The sequence below is a fragment of the Oncorhynchus mykiss genome, chromosome 31, assembly GCF_013265735.2.
Source record: "Oncorhynchus mykiss isolate Arlee chromosome 31, USDA_OmykA_1.1, whole genome shotgun sequence".
In the NCBI taxonomy this organism is placed as follows: domain Eukaryota; kingdom Metazoa; phylum Chordata; class Actinopteri; order Salmoniformes; family Salmonidae; genus Oncorhynchus; species Oncorhynchus mykiss.
The window spans coordinates 12122623-12143750 of record NC_050571.1 but is presented as its reverse complement, the minus strand read 5'-3'; the positions used below and the strand labels follow the sequence as shown (position 1 = coordinate 12143750).

The following is a 21128-nucleotide window of genomic DNA, read 5'->3' as shown; positions in this document are numbered from 1 at the left end:
TATATGGGGAATATTTCAGATAGGTCCGCATGGTGATAGTGCCAGTATGAAGGTACCTTCAGCTCAATTCTTGTACTGTCGTCAAGAAGTCGTCAGGTTAACATTCTGGGCCTTCAGGGTAATTCTTTATTGACATTCTGTTGGCAGGTTACATCCAGATTCCTGTTCCGTCTCCAAGGTAACCCCAGGTTGCTGTGACTCCCTATGGCCTGCTGGGGGTCAGAGGTCTTGTGGAGGCTCCTCAGCAGCTCACCCAAATTGCACACTGGGAGAATCTCATTTACATACTCCTGGCATCCTCTCTCCTTGCCTCCTCAAAGCCCATTGGATGAGAAAGCCAGAGGTCCATCCCCTCTGACCTCCTCCAATCGGTTTAGAGAAGTAGAGAGGACGTGAGGAGTATGTAAATGAGATTCTCCCACGGCGTCCTCCAACACCAGAACACAGATTGATTTACCTAAATGAGGGACATTCTGTTCCCACAGGGCTTCTGCTTCTTGGGATTGTTTGCAGTCCACTGAACATGGCAGCAGCTACAGAACCAAAACAGAAAAGAACACAAACACTATGAGCAGTCTGGACGGTACCGTGTGTGTTGTACCCTGTTGTAGAGGTGTGGTGTTGTATCCTGTTGTAGAGGTGTGGTGTTGTACCCTGTTGTAGAGGTGTGGTGTTGTACCCTGTTGTAGAGCTGTGGTGTTGTACCCTGTTGTAGAGGTGTGTTGTATCCTGTTGTAGAGGTGTGTTGTATCCTGTTGTAGAGGTGTGTTGTACCCTGTTGTAGAGGTGTGGTGTTGTACCCTGTTGTAGAGCTGTGGTGTTGTACCCTGTTGTAGAGGTGTGTTGTATCCTGTTGTAGAGGTGTGTTGTATCCTGTTGTAGAGGTGTGTTGTACCCTGTTGTAGAGGTGTGGTGTTGTACCCTGTTGTAGAGGTGTGGTGTTGTACCCTGTTGTAGAGGTGTGGTGTTGTACCCTGTTGTAGAGGTGTGGTGTTGTACCCTGTTGTAGAGGTGTGGTGTTGTACCCTGTTGTAGAGGTGTGGTGTTGTACCCTGTTGTAGAGGTGTGTTGTACCCTGTTGTAGAGGTGTGTTGTACCCTGTGGTAGAGGTGTGGTGTTGTACCCTGTTGTAGAGGTGTGGTGTTGTACCCTGTTGTAGAGGTGTGTGTTGTATCCTGTTGGAGAGGTGTGGTGTTGTACCCTGTTGCAGAGGTGTGTTGTACCCTGTTGCAGAGGTGTGTTGTACCCTGTTGTAGAGGTGTGGTGTTGTACCCTGTTGTAGAGGTGTGTTGTACCCTGTTGTAGAGGTGTGTTGTACCCTGTTGTAGAGGTGTGTTGTACCCTGTTGTAGAGGTGTGTTGTACCCTGTTGTAGAGGTGTGGAGTTGTACCCTGTTGTAGAGGTGTGGTGTTGTACCCTGTGGTAGAGGTGTGGTGTTGTACCCTGTTGTAGAGGTGTGGTGTTGTACCCTGTTGTAGAGGTGTGGTGTTGTACCCTGTTGTAGAGGTGTGGTGTTGTACCTTGTTGTATAGGTGTGTTGTATCCTGTTGCAGAGGTGTGTTGTACCCTGTTGCAGAGGTGTGTTGTACCCTGTTGTAGAGGTGTGTTGTACCCTGTTGTAGAGGTGTGTTGTACCCTGTTGTAGAGGTGTGTTGTACCCTGTTGTAGAGGTGTGTTGTACCCTGTTGCAGAGGTGTGTTGTACCCTGTTGCAGAGGTGTGTTGTACCCTGTTGTAGAGGTGTGTGTTGTGTTGTACCCTGTTGTAGAGGTGTGGTGTTGTACCCTGTTGTAGAGGTGTGGTGTTGTACCTTGTTGTATAGGTGTGTTGTATCCTGTTGTAGAGGTGTGTTGTACCCTGTTGCAGAGGTGTGTTGTACCCTGTTGTAGAGGTGTGTTGTACCCTGTTGTAGAGGTGTGTTGTACCCTGTTGTAGAGGTGTGTTGTACCCTGTTGTAGAGGTGTGTTGTATCCTGTTGTAGAGGTGTGTTGTATCCTGTTGTAGAGGTGTGTTGTACCCTGTTGTAGAGATGTGTTGTACCCTGTTGTAGAGGTGTGTTGTACCCTGTTGCAGAGGTGTGTTGTACCCTGTTGTAGAGGTGTGTGTTGTGTTGTACCCTGTTGCAGAGGTGTGTTCTGTTGCAGAGGTGTGTTGTACCCTGTTGTAGAGGTGTGTGTTGTACCCTGTTGTAGAGGTGTGGTGTTGTACCCTGTTGTAGAGGTGTGTGTTGTGTTGTACACTGTTGTAGAGGTGTGGTGTTGTACCCTGTTGTAGAGGTGTGTGTAGTGTTGTACCCTGTTGTAGAGATGTGGTGTTGTACCCTGTTGTAGAGGTGTGTGTTGTACCCTGTTGTAGAGGTGTGTAGTTTATCCTCCAGTGTGTTAACGTCCAGTTGAGTAGCCTTCTTCCTGATGAAGATGTTCAGGGCTGCCTGCTGCTACACACACACACACACACACACACACACACAGAGCATGTGTCAGTAAATTACTCAGCCAGTAGAGACATGCAGCTCAAAAGATAAGAGACAGTCATGTGACGAGAAAGATTATTTTACCTGTCTCATCTCCTCTGTGAATGTCTGGGGCTTCAGGACAGAGATGAGCTGTAGGGGGACCAGCTGGGTCCCAGTCGGGGGCTTCAGGGCAGAGATGAGCTGTAGGTGGACCAGCTGGGTCCCAGTCTGGGGCTTCAGGGCAGAGATGAGCTGTAGGGGCACCAGCTGGGTCCCAGTCTGGAGCTTCAGTGCAGAGATGAGCTGTAGGGGGACCAGTGGGGCCCAGTCTGGAGCTTCAGGGCAGAGATGAGCTGTAGGGGGACCAGCTGGGTCCCAGTCTGGGGATTCAGGGCAGAGATGAGCTGTAGGGGGACCAGCTGGGTCCCAGTCTGGGGCTTCAGTGCAGAGATGAGCTGTAGGGGGACCAGCTGGGTCCCAGTCTGGGGCTTCAGGGCAGAGATGAGCTGTAGGGGGACCAGCTGGGTCCCAGTCTGGAGCTTCAGTGCAGAGATGAGCTGTAGGGGGACCAGTGGGGCCCAGTCTGGGGCTTCAGGGCAGAGATGAGCTGTAGGGGGACCAGCTGGGTCCCAGTCTGGGGCTTTAAGGCAGAGATGAGCTGTAGGGGGACCAGCTGGGTTGGTTCTGTCCTCGCTCTTGCAGGGTCCAAAGACTTTCTCGGTCTACACTGCATACTCTTCTGCAGGTCTTTCTCCTGTGTCTCCCTCTGTCCTTTAGGGTTGGGGGGCTTCCCTATGTAGGGCTTTCTCCTGTCTATCCCTCTGTCCTTCAGGGTTGGGGGGCTTCCCTCTGCAGGGCTTTCTCCTGTCTCTCCCTCTGTCCTTTAGGTTTGGGGGGCTTCCCTCTGCAGGTCTTTCTCCTGTGTCTCCCTCTGTCCTTCAGGGTTGGGGGGCTTCCCTCTGCAGGGCTTTCTCCTGTCTCTCCCTCTGTCCTTCAGGGTTGGGGGGCTTCCCTCTGCAAGGCTTTCTCATGTCTCTCCCTCTGTCCTTCAGGGTTGGGGGGCTTCCCTCTGCAGGGCTTTCTCCTGTCTCTCCCTCTGTCCTTTAGGGTTGGGGGGCTTCCCTCTGCAGGTCTTTCTCCTGTGTCTCCCCCTGTCCTTCAGGGTTGGGGGGCTTCCCTCTGCAGGGCTTTCTTCTGTGTCTCCCTCTGTCCTTCAGGGTTGGGGGGCTTCCCTCTGCAGGTCTTTCTCCTGTCTCTCCCTCTGTCCTTTAGGGTTGGGGGGCTTCCCTCTGCAGGGCTTTCTCCTGTCTCTCACCGCTGTCCTTTAGGGTTGGGTGGCTTCCCACTGCAGGGCTTTCTCCTGTCTCTCCCTCTGTCCTTCAGGGTTGGGGAGAAAGCCCCTCTTCAGGGCTTTCTCCTGTCTCTCCCTCTGTCGTTTAGGGTTGCGGGGCTTCCCTCTGCAGGTCTTTCTCCTGTGTCTCTCTCTGTCCTTCAAGGTTGGGGGGCTTCCCTCTGCAAGGGCTTTCTTCTGTGTCTCCCTCTGTCCTTCAGGGTTGGGGGGCTTCCCTCTGCAGGTCTTTCTCCTGTAGAGGGAAAGATTTCCCCCTCATCAATCTACACACAATACCCCATAGTGACAAAGCGAAAACAGGTTTTTCAAAAATGTTGCTAAATGTATTTAAAAAATAATAACAGTAAGTATTCAGACCCTTTGCTATGAGACTTGAAATTGAGCTCAGGTGCATCCTGTTTCCATTGATCATCCTTGAGATGTTTCTACAACTTGATTGGAGTCCACCTGTGGCAAATTCAATTGAGTGGACATGATTTGGAAAGACACACACACCTGTCTATATAAGGTCCCACAGTTGACTGTGCAAAAACAAAATCACATTTGGAACCACCAAGACTCTTCCTAGAGCTAGCCTCACAGCCAAACTGAGAAATCGGGGGAGAAGGGCCTTGGTCAGGGAGGTGACCAAGAACCCAATGGTCACTCTGACAGAGCTCCAGAGTTGCCCTGTAGAGATGGGAGAACCTTTGTTAGAGGAATTTAGTTCCTATGTGTTCATTAACCAATTCAATTAAAACACTCTGTCCGTTTATAAGAATTTGTAAGGTTCTTATTTACATAAAATAGACAGAGACCAGTCATCAACATTAACCAATAGTGTTTATTCTCGAGAGCTCTGCTCATAATACCATGTACATTGGTTTATATACCTCACATTACATCATAAATGTCCCTCCTCCTCTCAGATACAATGGCAATATAGTTCACAAGCCTTCTCACATTGTCTGCCACCTGTTAAACAACAACCTACTACAATGCCCTCCCTGGGTGGGGACAGAATGTCCTGTAAGGAACACAGTATTCCAGCCGGTCTGACGATAGCTCCATTCGTTTCTAACAAGGAACAGAAAGTCCTTGTTCTAATTCTTGACTAAAACTACACACATTATATTCAGTGTTTTGATTATAATACGATTCATTCATTCATACAGTGACAGGGTAGTATTCTGTTTAGTTATAGTTCTACTTTAAATGTATACATCATTTAGTCATTATTCATATAAATCCCCTAACAATCCACACTTTGACTAAATATTATACACTCAAGCACACATCTATTTTTATTAGATAACAATCCACACTGACTAAAAATTAAAAATCACACATACAGTGCCTTGCGAAAGTATTCGGCCCCCTTGAACTTTGCAACCTTTTGCCACATTTCAGGCTTCAAACATAAAGATATAAAACTGTATTTTTTTGTGAAGAATCAACAACAAGTGGGACACAATCATGAAGCGGAACGACATTTATTGGATATTTCAAACTTTTTTAACAAATCTAAAACGGAAAAATTGGGCGTGCAAAATTATTCAGCCCCTTTACTTTCAGTGCAGCAAACTCTCTCCAGAAGTTCAGTGAGGATCTCTGAATGATCCAATGTTGACCTAAATGACTAATGATGATAAATACAATCCACCTGTGTGTAATCATGTCTCCGTATAAATGCACCTGCACTGTGATAGTCTCAGAGGTCCGTTAAAAGCGCAGAGAGCATCATGAAGAACAAGGAACACACCAGGCAGGTCCGAGATACTGTTGTGAAGAAGTTTAAAGCCGGATTTGGATACAAAAAGATTTCCCAAGCTTTAAACATCCCAAGGAGCACTGTGCAAGCGATAATATTGAAATAGAAGGAGTATCAGACCACTGCAAATCTACCAAGACCTGGCCGTCCCTCTAAACTTTCAGCTCATACAAGGAGAAGACTGATCAGAGATGCAGCCAAGAGGCCCATGATCACTCTGGATGAACTGCAGAGATCTACAGCTGAGGTGGGAGACTCTGTCCATAGGACAACAATCAGTCGTATATTGCACAAATCTGGCCTTTATGGAAGAGTGGCAAGAAGAAAGCCATTTCTTAAAGATATCCATAAAAAGTGTTGTTTAAAGTTTGCCACAAGCCACCTGGGAGACACACCAAACATGTGGAAGAAGGTGCTCTGGTCAGATGAAACCAAAATTGAACTTTTTGGCAACAATGCAAAACGTTATGTTTGGCGTAAAAGCAACACAGCTCATCACCCTGAACACACCACCCCCACTGTCAAACATGGTGGTGGCAGCATCATGGTTTTGGCCTGCTTTTCTTCAGCAGGGACAGGGAAGATGGTTAAAATTGATGGGAAGATGGATGGAGCCAAATACAGGACCATTCTGGAAGAAAACCTGATGGAGTCTGCAAAAGACCTGAGACTGGGATGGAGATTTGTCTTCCAACAAGACATTGATCCAAAACATAAAGCAAAATCTACAATGGAATGGTTCAAAAATAAACATATCCAGGTGTTAGAATGGCCAAGTCAAAGTCCAGACCTGAATCCAATCGAGAATCTGTGGAAAGAACTGAAAACTGCTGTTCACAAATGCTCTCCATCCAACCTCACTGAGCTCGAGCTGTTTTGCAAGGAGGAATGGGAAAAAATGTCAGTCTCTCGATATGCAAAACTGATAGAGACATACCCCAAGCGACTTACAGCTGTAATCGCAGCAAAAGGTGGCGCTACAAACTATTAACTTAAGGGGGCTGAATAATTTTGCACGCCCAATTTTTCAGTTTTTGATTTGTTAAAAAAGTTTGAAATATCCAATAAATGTCGTTCCACTTCATGATTGTGTCCCACTTGTTGTTGATTCTTCACAAAAAATACAGTTTTATATCTTTATGTTTGAAGCCTGAAATGGGGCAAAAGGTCGCAAAGTTCAAAGGGGCCGAATACTTTCGCAAGGCACTGTATTTTTATTAGAAATATCTCTAGTTATCCAAATTCAATCAACAAAGACCAATATATGTATTTACATTGACTGTTCTAGGCCTACATCAGAATCATAACTCTTCTTATCAGGATTTTCTTAATAATCTTCATCAAAGAAACAGTCTAAACATAAAAAAAAACATCCTCCAACATAGGCTCCTCGTATGTGAATGAGCCGGGTCCATCTACTAGATCTGGAGTCATGTATTCATCATTCTACTGGTCAGAGCTCGGAATCGGTCCCTATCTCACCTTCTGTTGTCTCATCGATTTCTCCAGAGTCCTGGAAATGAGACCTTTCACGCACATCCACACAAAACTAACACAGTCACACAGGTGAAGGTTGCCCACAACACAGTGATCATGACATTTATTCATTTCCCAAACACACTATCAAACCAATTTGTTAGAGCATTATCTACCACCGAGTTCTCTGCCAGAGCCTTGGTCACTGATCCGTCTGGAGCTGTGTCATTTTGGGATGAAAGTACAACATTCTGCTCTGAACCTCATACACCCCCAGCCTTTTCAACCATTAACATGTCCAAGGCTTTTCTATTCTGACATCCCATCAACCTAGTTGTAGCTGTTATCACCATAAGATGCTTGATTCCAATCCAGAACTCATCAGGTAAACCCCTTGGAACTCCAATGATATCAATGTAAACTCTAGGGTCAAAATATCCTAACCGAGCACTCCTTCTCTCTCTTACCTGGCTCTGGGTAAGGGTGAAGAGCAGGCCTAGCTGCACTAGTGCACAACTACCGGTCCAATTGGTAGGCAGGTTAGGTCACAGTCTCACACCTCCACAAACTACCAGACATCCACTCCATGCCTTTCATCTGTCAGTCAAGTCCCTTATTGTCTTGTCGGTTGTAACATTCTCTGTCCTATTGCATGTTCTTACTTCCCTTACGTCCCATCCGTGTGTGATGTAGCGAGCCATACAATAATAATGTCCTCCTGTAACTGTGGAAGGGGGAAGTCTGAATGTAATGGGCATATGGGGAAATAGATAATGCAGATCAATGCAACTGTCACTGTCTGGCTTCCCTGCCCTCATGAACAGCTTTACCATACAGGCCATTCAGGTCCGTGAGAGCTGGAATTATTACTGGTTGGTAGGTGATAAAATACTTATGTCATGCAATAAAATGCAAATGAATTACTTAAAAATCATACAATGTGATTTTCCTGAATTTTGTTTTAGATTCCGTCTCTCACAGTTGAAGTGTACCTATGATAAAAATTACAGACCTCTACATGCTTTGTAAGTAGGAAAACCTCAAAATCGGCAGTGTATCAAATACTTGTTCTCCCCACTGTATATGTTCTTGTCTATTTAAACAGTAATCTTTCTCTCCTTTCTTATTTCACAGACACTAGTCAATGCTACTATTTCGACCTGATTGTGCAGAATAATTTATGGGAAATGTTTCCGTGTTAACACCTTAGTTCCTGAAACCAACTAAGTTTTACTCCACTCAGTAACTGTTATCTACCCATTCTGTGTCACTCCTATCTTGCTCATTTCCTGACCACCCTTCTCCACCTTCTCCTCTCTGCTCTCAAACACTCAAGGTCTCAGCAGTGCGGGGAGGGCTCCTCCATCTGCCCTTCCTCCTATCTGCTCTCAAACCCTCAAGGTCTCAGCAGTGCGGGGAGGGCTCCTCCATCTGCCCTTCCTCCTCTCTGCTCTCAAACCCTCAAGGTCTCAGCAGTGCGGGGAGGGCTCCTCCATCTGCCCTTCCTCCTGTTAAATTTCACTGCTCTCAAACCCTCAAGGTCTCAGCAGTGCGGGGAGGGCTCCTCCATCTGCCCTTCCTCCTATCTGCTCTCAAACCCTCAAGGTCTCAGCAGTGCGGGGAGGGCTCCTCCATCTGCCCTTCCTCCTCTCTGCTCTCAAACCCTCAAGGTCTCAGCAGTGCGGGGAGGGCTCCTCCATCTGCCCTTCCTCCTGTTAAATTTCACTGCTCTCAAACCCTCAAGGTCTCAGCAGTGCGGGGAGAGCTCCTCCATCTGCCCTTCCTCCTCTCTGCTCTCAATCCCTCAAGGTCTCAGCAGTGCGAGGAGGACTCTTCCATCTGCCCTTCCTCCTCTCTGTCTGTCGCTCTCTCTCATAACAGTCAGTAACAACTATGTGTTGTTTCCAAATATGAACTAAGTGTCTCACTGTTTGGCTTTATCTGAACTCACGGATTTCTTGAAAAAAACATGTCTATGGTGGTGATTTCTAAAGTCCTTACGTAGGTTAATTAAGGTTATCTCGATCCTATCAATAATCCGGAATCACCGCAGATGTAATATATTCCTGTCCTGTTGGCCTTGATTAGGTTCTAAATACTTAACAGAAGTCTACCATTAATCCAGGGCTATGCCATTTCTTTCTTTTCATTGGTCCGAATTACACTTATGTCAAAGAGCTATAAAGTCCGTCATAATTAATTTACCTTAAAATCAGTATCACAAATGACCACACATTCATTATCCAAATGGCCCTCCCCTGAGGCTGATCAGACCACAAGGGAATGCCATGATAGAGGTCAAAGGTCATACCACCCTTTTACAGCCGTGTTCCATTCTATATTAGACATATTAAAGAACCCTTTATCTAAAGAATTCACGTGTTTAATTAAAACTCAGAAAACAAAACCTCTAATATTCTATATGTGTGTACCCCTTTAAGATATCGTGTCTCTAGGAAAATGGAAAATCTCCCTAATCCCTAATGTTTACAACAAATAAAACCTAATAATAATGATAATTCTATTGTACTCCCTCAAATCATTAGTTTTACATTTCCTCAATGGTTATATCTAAAAAACCATTCAGTCTCTCTTCAAATAGTCTCCCCCAAATGCTTGATAGGAATACCCTGCCATTAGACACACAACTGTGATAAACGTGCACTGTCCCTTTAAAATAAAATTAACTCAACCTGCAATCCACTTTGCTGACCTGTCATGGTTCCACATAATGGAAACAGATTATAGTGTTAGTATACCTTAAATTCCTGTTAAATTTCACTGGTGTTACCTAAACAATCAAACCAAAAATCAATAACCGGGAACTATTCGCTATTCATAAAACTTCTACAATTCAACTATTCAGACCTCCCTCTCTTATAGCCAAATGCAGCCCAGTGAGCTCCACCAACCAGTGATGCCCACCTAGCAATTTGGTTGCTAGTTTTAGCATCTTTTCAGACTACCATGACGAATTTAGCTACTTTAAAAATAATCATATTTGGAACTTTTAACAACTTTTTGATTAGTGACTCAAAGCTATAATGAACGCATTTTCTCTCTAAATGACAAAAACAATTGTCTCTGTCACCCTCAGTCACCACATCATTGCCTGGCTGCAAAAGTGCATTGTGAGTGCCGTCACTCAGCCCGTGCCCAGGCAGCAGCAACTTCAGCGAACTGCAAATCATTGGCTGACTGCAGCAGCAGTAGTATGGGTTCGACAAGCCAAACCCAATTAATCACAAACGTTTGATCTTGAACATAACTTACAACATCAGTCAACTTCTCTCAATCAAAATTGTACTGCCAAAAGTACAGAAAAGAGTGTACCTGAACAACTGTCAAATCAATTTGAGAAACGTTATTGTGTATTCAACGTAATGACGCAGTTTTACATTATCACGCAACAATTCAACCTACCTCTAGGCAAAGATATACCCTCTACTCGGATTGAGTTCTGCTTTAATTCTATCGTAAAAGTAAAATCAAACGTTCCAACTTTCTCTACTCCAAAATTTAAACGTACCATGTACTTCGCTAAATTTATAACGTATGTCAGTCAATCCATAAGAATAATAACATTTTGATGGGCACAACTCCTATCGTAATTATCTCTTCGTTATTATTTAGAATTCATTAGATTTAGGTAACTGTTTCTTCTATGATTCAGCATTTTGAATATGACTCCATTCCCAATACGTTATTCCAGCGGGCTATTTAGGCAAGACAGCGTATTCCAACGTCATCACCCCGCTATTATTTAGAATGGATTGGTCTTTCAATTGAACCTAAACAAGCTATTAAAACATTCAGTTTCTATCCTACTCATGCTGCCAAACATACCCTTGTAAAACTGACCATCCTACCAATCCTCGACTTTGGCGATGTCATTTACAAAATAGCCTCCAATACTCTACTCAACAAATTGGATGCAGTCTATCACAGTGCAATCCGTTTTGTCACCAAAGCCCCATATACTACCCACCATTGCGACCTGTACGCTCTCGTTGGCTGGCCCTCGCTTCATACTCGTCGCCAAACCCACTGGCTCCATGTCATCTACAAGAAAAACCCTGCTAGGTAAAGTCCCCCCTTATCTCAGCTCGCTGGTCACCATTGCATCTCCCACCTGTAGCACACGTTCCAGCAGGTATATCTCTCTAGTCACCCCCAAAACCAATTCTTTCTTTGGCCGCCTCTCCTTCCAGTTCTCTGCTGCCAATGACTGGAACAAACTACAAACATCTCTGAAACTGGAAACACTTATCTCCCTCACTAGCTTTAAGCACCAACTGTCAGAGCAGCTCACAGATTACTGCACCTGTACATAGCCCACCTATAATTTAGCCCAAACAACTACCTCTTTCCCTACTGTATTTTATTTATTTATTTATTTTGCTCCTTTGCACCCCATTATTTTTATTTCTACTTTGCACATTCTCCCATTGCAAATCTACCATTCCAGTGTTTTACTTGCTATATTGTATTTACTTTGCCACCATGGCCTTTTTGCCTTTACCTCCCTTATCTCACCTCATTTGCTCACATCGTACATAGACTTGTTTATACTGTACTATTGACTGTATGTCTGTTTTACTCCATGTGTAACTCTGTGTCGTTGTATGTGTCGAACTGCTTTGCTTTATCTTGGCCAGGTCACAATTGTAAATGAGAACTTGTTCTCAACTTGCCTACCTGGTTAAATAAAGGTGAAATAAATAAATAAATAAAATAAAATCCTAAACAAACACTAAATAGCCGTACATTTTAGTCTATCGGTGCCAAGGCTGAGATACGAACCTGAGTCTCTCGCAGTGTAGGTAAGAGTGCCACCCCTCGACCACCATCACTATTGGAATGATAGAGCCTTTGCACCAGTAACCCTATTATTATAATTGTCTGAAGTCTTAAACTCCGGCACCGAGGCAATTCCCTGAAAATAGCCCTAATTTAAAGGTCCAATCTTTTCCCCAGCGAGGATTCTCCTTACTCTCTCTCTCTCTCGTTTTCTCTGTATGTCCCCTTATCTTGTAACCTGGTATTTAACCCTTGACCTGCTGTTTCCCTTGACTATCTACATCTTTCTTTTGACTGTCTCTATACACTTCTCTTGACTTTCTCCCTTTCTCTACCACTATTCCCTTTCTCAATAAGTTTGCTAAATCCTGTCCTAGTTCGGTTAAAGCTTTCCTGAATTTCCCTAGAGTAGCTATAATTATTTGATTTCTCTCTCTCTCTCTCTGCTCTCTCTCTATCTCTCTGCTCTCCTCTCTATCTCTCTGCTCTCCTCTCCATCTACAGCCCACTGTAAAACCACCGCTGCCCCCTGTCCTGGGGTTCCCCTTTTCCTTTTACAGCCACTCAATCCTTTTTCTGTCTCATCTTCTTCTATGTGTATGTGCTTTACAGTATATTCTCACAATCTAGGTGTATATATTTCTATGATCTATGTATGTGCTCTTTACCGTTACCTAGTTAATATAGTTGCTCTCCTGTCTAACTATGCGTGTGTTTCTTTAACCTCTCTGGGATAGGGGGGGATGCTTGCGTCTCTCTTGGCCAATAGCCAGGGAAAATGTAGAGGGCCAAATTCAAATAAAATACTATAAAATCGTACTTTCATTAAATCGCACATGTAAGATACCAAATTAAATCTACACTCGTTGTGAATCCAGCCAACTTTCGGCGAAAGCATAAGATGCTATTATCTGATGATAGCACAACAGTAAACAAAGAGAGAATTCCAACCTGCAGGCGCTATACAAAACGCAGAAATAAAATATAAATCATGACTTACCTTTGACGAGCTTCTTTTGTTGGCACTCCAATATTTCCCATAAACATCACAAATGGTCCTTTTGTTCGATTAATTCAGTCGATATATATCCAAAATGTCCATTTATTTGGTGCGTTTGATCCAGAAAAACACAGCTTCCAACTTGCGCAACGTCACTACAAAATATCTCAAAAGTTACCTGTAAACTTTGCTAAAACATTTCAAACTACTTTTGTAATACAACTTTCATTCAAGATGGCCGTACTTCTTCATTACACAAAGGAATAACCTCAACCAATTTCTAAAGACTGGTGACATCCAGTGGAAGCGGTAGGAACTGCAAACAAGTCCCTTAGAAATCTAGTTTCCCAATGAAACCTCATTAAATAGACAGTGACCTAAAAAAAAAAATATCTGAATGATTTGTCCTCGTGGTTTTGCCTGCTACATAAGTTCTGTTATACTCACAGACATGATTCAAACGGTTTTAGAAACTTCAGAGTGTTTTCTATCCAAATCAATAATAGTATGCATATCTTATATTCTGGGGATGAGTAGCAGGAAGTTGAAATTGGGCACGCTATTTATCCAAAAGTGAATATGCTGCCCCCTATCCCGAAGAAGTTAATGCTCCCAATTTATGTATATGTCGTGTTTGATGTGTATTTCTCCTTTATGGAAACTTTATCTATAGCGTTGACTGTCAATCGGTCTTACCTATACAACTATAAACTATTACCCAGGGGTCGAAAATCCCTAGTTAACCTCTTATTTCAGGTTGTGTCGGAGGGCTTTTAAAGTACACCAATATCTCGTATCTCTCTCCGCTACATTAGGCTTCCCTCTCCTCCTTTTGTGGACATCACTTTCTTTCAGTATTGAATAGGTGCGTTATCCTGTTCGCATAGAATTACCTTCCTTTCTCACCAAGCCTAGTTCATATCCACACCTGTTTTATACAGATAGACAGGACGTAAGACTTTATTTAGGTATGTCTTTTGAATTTGGACTATGGCTAATTTAGCGCATGTTAATTAACCATAAGTTATCCTATTTGTTCCAAACTACCGCCCTATCTAACAACACCTACTATATCCCGCCTTAATAACCCCGTTGGCCTCCAAAGGCACTATTAAGATATTTTTTATTTATGGTAGTGCACCTTAACTCAGGTCATTTCGGACCTGCCGCGTTATCGATATTGGTAAAACCCGGTGTATTTATGGTTTACAAAACGTCGCATGAATCTGTTTGGAATACCGGTAACCTGTTATGTTCCGATACCGGGATCGATATGACAACTACCAGTGAAAATAGAGGGCGCCAAATTCAAACCACAGAAATCTCATAATTACAATTCCCAAAACATACATGTGTCTTATATAATTTTAAAGCTATTCTCGTTGTTAATCCCACCAAAGTGTCCGATTTCAAATAGGCTTTTCAGCGAAAGCACTACAAACGATTATGTTAGGTCTCCACCAAACCACAATAAGCACAGCCATTTTCCAGCAAAATAAAGATCAAATTAATCACTAACCTTGAATTATATTCATCAGATGACACTCATAGGACTTCATGTTACACAATACATGTATGTTTTGTTTGATAAAGTTCATATTTATATTAAAAAAATCTGAGTTTACATTGGCGTGTTAGATTCACTAGTTCCAAAAACATCAAGTGATTTTGCATAGCGACATCATTCAACAGAAATACTCATCATAAATGTAGATGATAATGCAAGTTATACACATGGAATTATAGATATACCTCTCCTTAATGCAACCGCTGTGTCAGATTTCAAAAAAACTTTACGGAAAAAGAAACGCAGGCGCTCAAAAGTAAAAACACCAGAGCCGCAAAGATGGCGTCAACATAAACAATAAATTACATGATAAATATTCCCTTACCTTTGATGATCTACATCAGAAAGCACTCCAGGAATCCCAGGTCCACAATAAATGTTTGTTTTGTTCGAAAATGTCCGTTATTTATGTACAAATACCTTCTTTTGTTAGAGCGTTTGGTATACATATCCAAATGCTAATTCTGGTCAGCGGACAAAAACTTCAAAAAGTGATTTTACCGGTTGAAGAAACATTTCAAACTAAGTACAGAATCAATCATTAGGATGTTTTTAACATATAGCTTCAATAAAGTTCCAACCGGAGTATTCATTCTTGTCTTCGTGAGCAATGGAACGCAAGTGACTACCATGAGGAAAAAGCGCGATAACAAAATGGCTGCTTGATGGACATCTGATATATTCGGCTCTCATTCACTCCCACAACAACATAGAAGCCTCATTATAATTTCTATTGATGGTTGACATCTAGTGGAACCCCTAGGCAGTGCAACATCATTCATATCTCAAGGGGATTTCATTGGGGACTCTGGTGAATACATACAAGCTCAGATTTCTGACTTCCTGTTTTGATTTCAACTCAGGATTTTGCCTGCCAATATGAGTTCTGTTATACTCACAGACATCATTCAAACAGTTTTAGAAACGTCAGAGTGTTTTCTATCCAATACTACTAATAATATGCAAATATTAGCAACTATGACTGAGGAGCAGGCCGTTTGAAATGGGCACCTTTCATCCAAGCTAATCAATACTGCCCCTGCAGCCATAAAAAGTTAAGTTCCTATTATTGATAAATTCTAAAACTTAGAACATCAAAGCAAAGATATCTTAAATCATCCCCCCAAATTCGAGAATAAAGACTACTGACCTGGTCTCGCAGACTGGGAAAAGCAATGTCGGTTGGATCTAGTCACCGTTCCTGTCAACCTGGGGTGTATGGGGCCTGTTATAGAGCCCCAATGTCAGGGGACAGGGCTTTATTTTACGGGACCACGGCCCGCCCGTGCACGGTTCTCGGCTTGTTACCTTCAGACGTCAGGGACAGATATTTAGATCCTGCTCGAAGGACCAATTATTAGAGGAATTGATTTCCTATGTGTTCATTAACCAATTCAATTAAAACACTAAGAATTTGTAAGGTTCTCATTTACATAAAATAGACAGAGACCAGTTATCAACAATAACCAATAGCATTTATTCTCGAGAGCTCTGCTCATAATACCATGTACATTGGTTTATATACCTCACATTACATCATAAATGTCCCTCCTCCTCTCAGATACAATGGCAATATAGTTCACAAGCCTTCTCACATTGTCTGCCACCTGTTAAACAACCTACTACTAGCCCCTCCCTGGGTGGGGACAGAATGTCCTGTAAGGAACACAGTATTCCAGCCGGTCTGACGATAGCTCCATTAGTTTCTAACAAGGAACAGAAAGTCCTTGTTCTAATTCTTGACTAAAACTACACACATTATATTCAGTGTTTTGATTATAATACGATTCATTCATCCATACAGTGACAGGGTAGTATTCTGTTTAGTTATAGTTCTACGTTAAATGTATACATCATTTAGTCATTATTCATATAAATCCCATAACACCTTCCAGAAGGACAACCATCTCTGCAGCACTCCACCAATCAAGCCTTTATGGTAGAGTGGCTAGATGGATGCCACTCCTCAGTAAAAGGCATATGACAGCCCACTTTGAGTTTTCCGAAAGGCACCTAAAGGACTCTCAGGCCATGAGAAACAAGATTCTCTGGTCTGATGAAACCAAGATAGAACTCTTTGGCCTGAATGCCAAGCATCATGTCTGGAGGGAACCTGGCACCATGGTGGTGGCTGCATCATGCTGTGGGGATGTTTTCAGCGGAAGGAACTGGGAGACTAGTCAGGATCGAGGGAAAGATGAAGAGAGCAAAGTACAGAGAGATCCTTAATGAACACCTGCTCCAGAGCAGTCAGGACCTCAGATTGGGGTGAAGGTACACCTTCCAACAGGACAACAATCCTAAGCATACAGCCAGGACAAAACAGGAGTCTCTGAATGTCCTTGAGTGGCCCGGACTTGAACCCAATCGAACATCTCTGGAGAGATCTAAAAATAGCCGTGCTGTAGCTGTACCCATGTTGTGATTGGTTCAGGCATTATACATGTAAAACTGACTGAATGTACTTGTTACTCTGTATTTAGTATGTTTACATTGCATGAACACTTTCCATGGCTGAGCTATAATGACTGTGTTGTAACTGTTTGTGATGATATGAAAGTGGGTTTTATTGTTGCAGTGTATAACCCAGGAAGTTGTTCTAATGTTTACTGAACACATAAGGGACGGTCACGGACTGAGAAAACCATGACGCTTATTTGCTTTTAACAGTGTTGTAATGTGAAACTTTAATACAAGAATTGAAAAATAAATGTCTGTTTTGTACTGTAGTTGGAATTGTATTTTCTTCTAGACGAAGATGAATCTCATTATAATACAGATGATCAGTGACACTCACTGTAGGTCACAGGTTGCAATCCACTTCCTCATCGGGCTGTCTCGATGCAAACCAAGTTCATTACACAGGGAAATGGGTGCTATTTCTGATATGCTCAGTCACACGACCAGCATGAGGGTACCTTTAGCTCAGTTATTGTACTGTCGTCAGGGTAACCCCAGATTCCTGTTTTGTTGCCAAGGTAACCCCGGGTTGCTTTGTGCTCTCCCCCTGGCATGCAGTTGTTACCATATCCTACTTGGAGCGTCAGAGGGCTTGGGGAGGCCCTTTAGCAACTCTCTGAACAGACACACAGCGTTTGACAACACATGAGAACACAGGTTACTTCAAACCATATTTTTTTTCAGGGACTGCTGGTAGTTTAGATTGTCCTGAAACGGTAGAAACTGAAAATAATAACATAGCTAAGATGGGAATGAATTGACAAGACAGAAGCATGAAGGAACATTGCATATGAAGAGCCTTTACTCTATGTGCAGTCTGTCTTCCTCTGTTGTACCCTGTTGTAGAGGTGTGTTGTACCCTGTTGTAGAGGTGTGGTACCCTGTTGTAGAGGTGTGTTGTACCCTGTTGTAGAGGTGTGTTGTACCCTGTTGTAGAGGTGTTGTACCCTGTTGTAGAGGTGTGTTGTACCCTGTTGTAGAGGTGTGTTGTACCCTGTTGTAGAGGTGTGTTGTATCCTGTTGTAGAGGTGTGGTGTTGTACCCTGTTGTAGAGGTGTTGTGTTGTACCCTGTTGAAGAGGTGTGTTGTACCCTGTTGTAGAGGTGTGTTGTACCCTGTTGTAGAGGTGTGTTGTACCCTGTTGTAGAGGTGTGTTGTACCCTGTTGTAGAGGTGTTGTACCCTGTTGTAGAGGTGTGTTGTACCCTGTTGTAGAGGTGTGTTGTACCCTGTTGTAGAGGTGTTGTACCCTGTTGTAGAGGTGTGTTGTACCCTGTTGTAGAGGTGTGTTGTACCCTGTTGTAGAGGTGTGTTGTACCCTGTTGTAGAGGTGTGTTGTATCCTGTTGTAGAGGTGTGGTGTTGTACTCTGTTGTAGAGGTGTTGTGTTGTACCCTGTTGAAGAGGTGTGTTGTACCCTGTTGTAGAGGTGTGTTGTACCCTGTTGTAGAGGTGTGTTGTACCCTGTTGAAGAGGTGTGTTGTACCCTGTTGTAGAGGTGTGTTGTACCCTGTTGTAGAGGTGTGTTGTACCCTGTTGTAGAGGTGTTGTGTTGTACCCTGTTGAAGAGGTGTGTTGTACCCTGTTGTAGAGGTGTGTTGTACCCTGTTGTAGAGGTGTGTTGTACCCTGTTGTAGAGGTGTGTTGTACCCTGTTGTAGAGGTGTTGTACCCTGTTGTAGAGGTGTGTTGTACCCTGTTGTAGAGGTGTGTTGTACCCTGTTGTAGAGGTGTTGTACCCTGTTGTAGAGGTGTGTTGTACCCTGTTGTAGAGGTGTGTTGTACCCTGTTGTAGAGGTGTGTTGTACCCTGTTGTAGAGGTGTGTTGTATCCTGTTGTAGAGGTGTGGTGTTGTACTCTGTTGTAGAGGTGTGTGTTGTGTTGTACCCTGTTGTAGAGGTGTTGTGTTGTACCCTGTTGAAGAGGTGTGTTGTACCCTGTTGTAGAGGTGTGTTGTACCCTGTTGTAGAGGTGTGTTGTACCCTGTTGAAGAGGTGTGTTGTACCCTGTTGTAGAGGTGTGTTGTACCCTGTTGTAGAGGTGTGTTGTACCCTGTTGTAGAGGTGTGTTGTACCCTGTTGTAGAGGTGTGTTGTACCCTGTTGAAGAGGTGTGTTGTACCCTGTTGTAGAGGTGTGTGTTGTGTTGTATCCTGTTGTAGAGGTGTTGTACCCTGTTGTAGAGGTGTGTTGTACCCTGTTGTAGAGGTGTGTGTTGTGTTGTACCCTGTTGTAGAGGTGTGTGTTGTGTTGTACCCTGTTATAGAGGTGTTGTGTTATACCCTGCTATGGAGGTGTGTTGTACCCTGTTGTAGAGGTGTGTGTGTATGTGTGTGTGTTATACCCTGTTGTAGAGGTGTGTGTGTGTGTTGTACTCTGTTGCAGAGGGGTGTGTGTGTGTTGTACCCTGTTGCAGAGGTGTGTGTTGTACCCTGTTGTAGAGGTGTGTGTTGTACCCTGTTGCAGAGGTGTGTGTTGTACCCTGTTGTAGAGGTGTGTGTTGTACCCTGTTGCAGAGGTGTGTGTTGTACCCTGTTGTAGAGGTGTGTGTTGTACCCTGTTGCAGAGGTGTGTGTTGTACCCTGTTGTAGAGGTGTGTGTTGTGTTGTACCCTGTTGTAGAGCTGTGTGTTGTTTCCTGTTGTATTGGTGTGTGTTGTACCCTGTTGTAGAGGTGTGTGTTGTACCTAGAGCCCCATAGAGCGATACAGCTGATAAATACAAGGAGACTAAGCCAGAGTAGACCCAACAGAACATATATAGTTCCTATACCCAGACAAAGTGTCTGTCTCACGTGTCTCATCTCCTCTGTGAAAGTATTCATCTTCAGGGCAGAAGTGAGCTGTAAACTGACATGCTCTGGTTGAATTTGGGGCTGGGCTGCAGGCTGGGACTCTCTTGCAAGGTCCTCACACTCCCTCTTTTCCTTCTACCTCCGGCCTCCCCCTGAGGGCTGCTCTCCCCTGAGGACTGCTCTCCCCCTGAGGGCTGCTCTCCCACTGAGGGCTGCTCTCCCCCTGAGGGCTGCTCTCCCCTGAGGGCTGCTCTCCCCCTGAGGGCTGCTCTCCCCTGAGGGCTGCTCTCCCCCTGCCTCTCTCTCCTCCAGTTTCTGGGTTCAGTTGATTGTTGACCTGTGTCATTCTCCTGCAGTAGATCTCCTGTGCCTAGTTCTCCTCCGTGCCTAGGGCCAAGAAAAACACCCTTTTCACGCCGCCGGAAATGCCACTTCTAGTCTAGCGAACACAACTTCCGGCAACATGGCGCCGCATTTGTTTAACAGTACGAGTTCTTTAACGTACATTTGGCTTTCAAAGGTTGAACAAACCGACCTCATATCAAAAACAGTGGCCACTATGTGATATTACTTTCAGGATTTTCTGATCGACTGACGTACAACTGAATGACTTAACAAGAGGCGGTGACAAAAGTCGGATTGATGCTAGCTAGGCAGGGCTGTGTGAACAGCTGATCATGGTTCTGAGGGCAGGGCAGGGCTGTGTGAACAGCTGATCATGGTTCTGAGGGCAGGGCAGGGCTGTGTGAACAGCTGATCATGGTTCTGAGGGCAGGGCTGTGTGAACAGCTGATCATGGTTCTGAGGGCAGGGCAGGGCTGTGTGAACAGCTGATCATGGTTCTGAGGGCAGGGCTGTGTGAACAGCTGATCATGGTTCTGAGGGCAGGGCAGGGCTGTGTGAACAGCTGATCATGGTTCTGAGGGCAGGGCAGGGCTGTGTGAACAGCTGATCATGGTTCTGAGGGCAGGGCAGGGCTGTGTGAACAGCTGATCATGGTTCTGAGGGCAGGGCAGGGCTGTGTGAACAGCTGATCATGGTTCTGAGGGCAGGGCAGGGCTGTGTGAACAGCTGATCATGGTTCTGAGGGCAGGGCTGTGTGAACAGCTGATCATGGTTCTGAGGGCAGGGCAGGGCTGTGTGAACAGCTGATCATGGTTCTGAGGGCAGGGCAGGGCTGTGTGAACAGCTGATCATGGTTCTGAGGGTAGGGCAGGGCTGTGTGAACAGCTGATCATGGTTCTGAGGGCAGGGCAGGGCTGTGTGAACAGCTGATCATGGTTCTGAAGGCAGGGCAGGGCTGTGTGAACAGCTGATCATGATTCTGAGGGCAGGGCTGGGTGAACAGCTGATCATGATTCTGAGGGCAGGGCTGGGTGAACAGCTGATCATGGTTCTGAAGGCAGGGCAGGGCTGTGTGAACAGCTGATCATGATTCTGAGGGCAGGGCTGGGTGAACAGCTGATCATGATTCTGAGGGCA

At 44.4% G+C, this 21128-nt stretch overlaps 1 protein-coding gene across 1 annotated transcript; it reads right to left on the bottom strand.

Annotated features, from left to right (window-relative positions):
* Positions 1 to 20: 20 nt before the first annotated feature.
* LOC118946001 lies at positions 21 to 19992 on the bottom strand. Its single transcript, XM_036969668.1, has 5 exons — positions 19766 to 19992; positions 17424 to 17474; positions 2557 to 3043; positions 2345 to 2436; positions 21 to 533 (listed from the first exon to the last, which is right to left on the bottom strand). The coding sequence occupies exons 1-5, from the start codon at positions 19990 to 19992 to the stop codon at positions 458 to 460; spliced, it is 933 nt and encodes a 310-aa protein (XP_036825563.1). The 3' UTR covers positions 21 to 457.
* Between the last annotated feature and the right edge of the window lie 1136 nt (positions 19993 to 21128).

Bases quoted from the DNA above. Each gene is read 5' to 3' on its own strand.
- LOC118946001 (XM_036969668.1), bottom strand. From the start codon at position 19,992: ATGACACAGGTCAACAATCAACTGAACCCAGAAACTGGAGGAGAGAGA. The intron at 2,437-2,556 runs GTAAAATAATCT...GTGTGTGTGTAG, and splicing joins TCACAGAGGAGATGAGACAG to CAGCAGGCAGCCCTGAACAT. The intron at 534-2,344 runs GTACAACACACA...TTGGTTCTGTAG, and splicing joins CTACACACCTCTACAACAGG to CTGCTGCCATGTTCAGTGGA.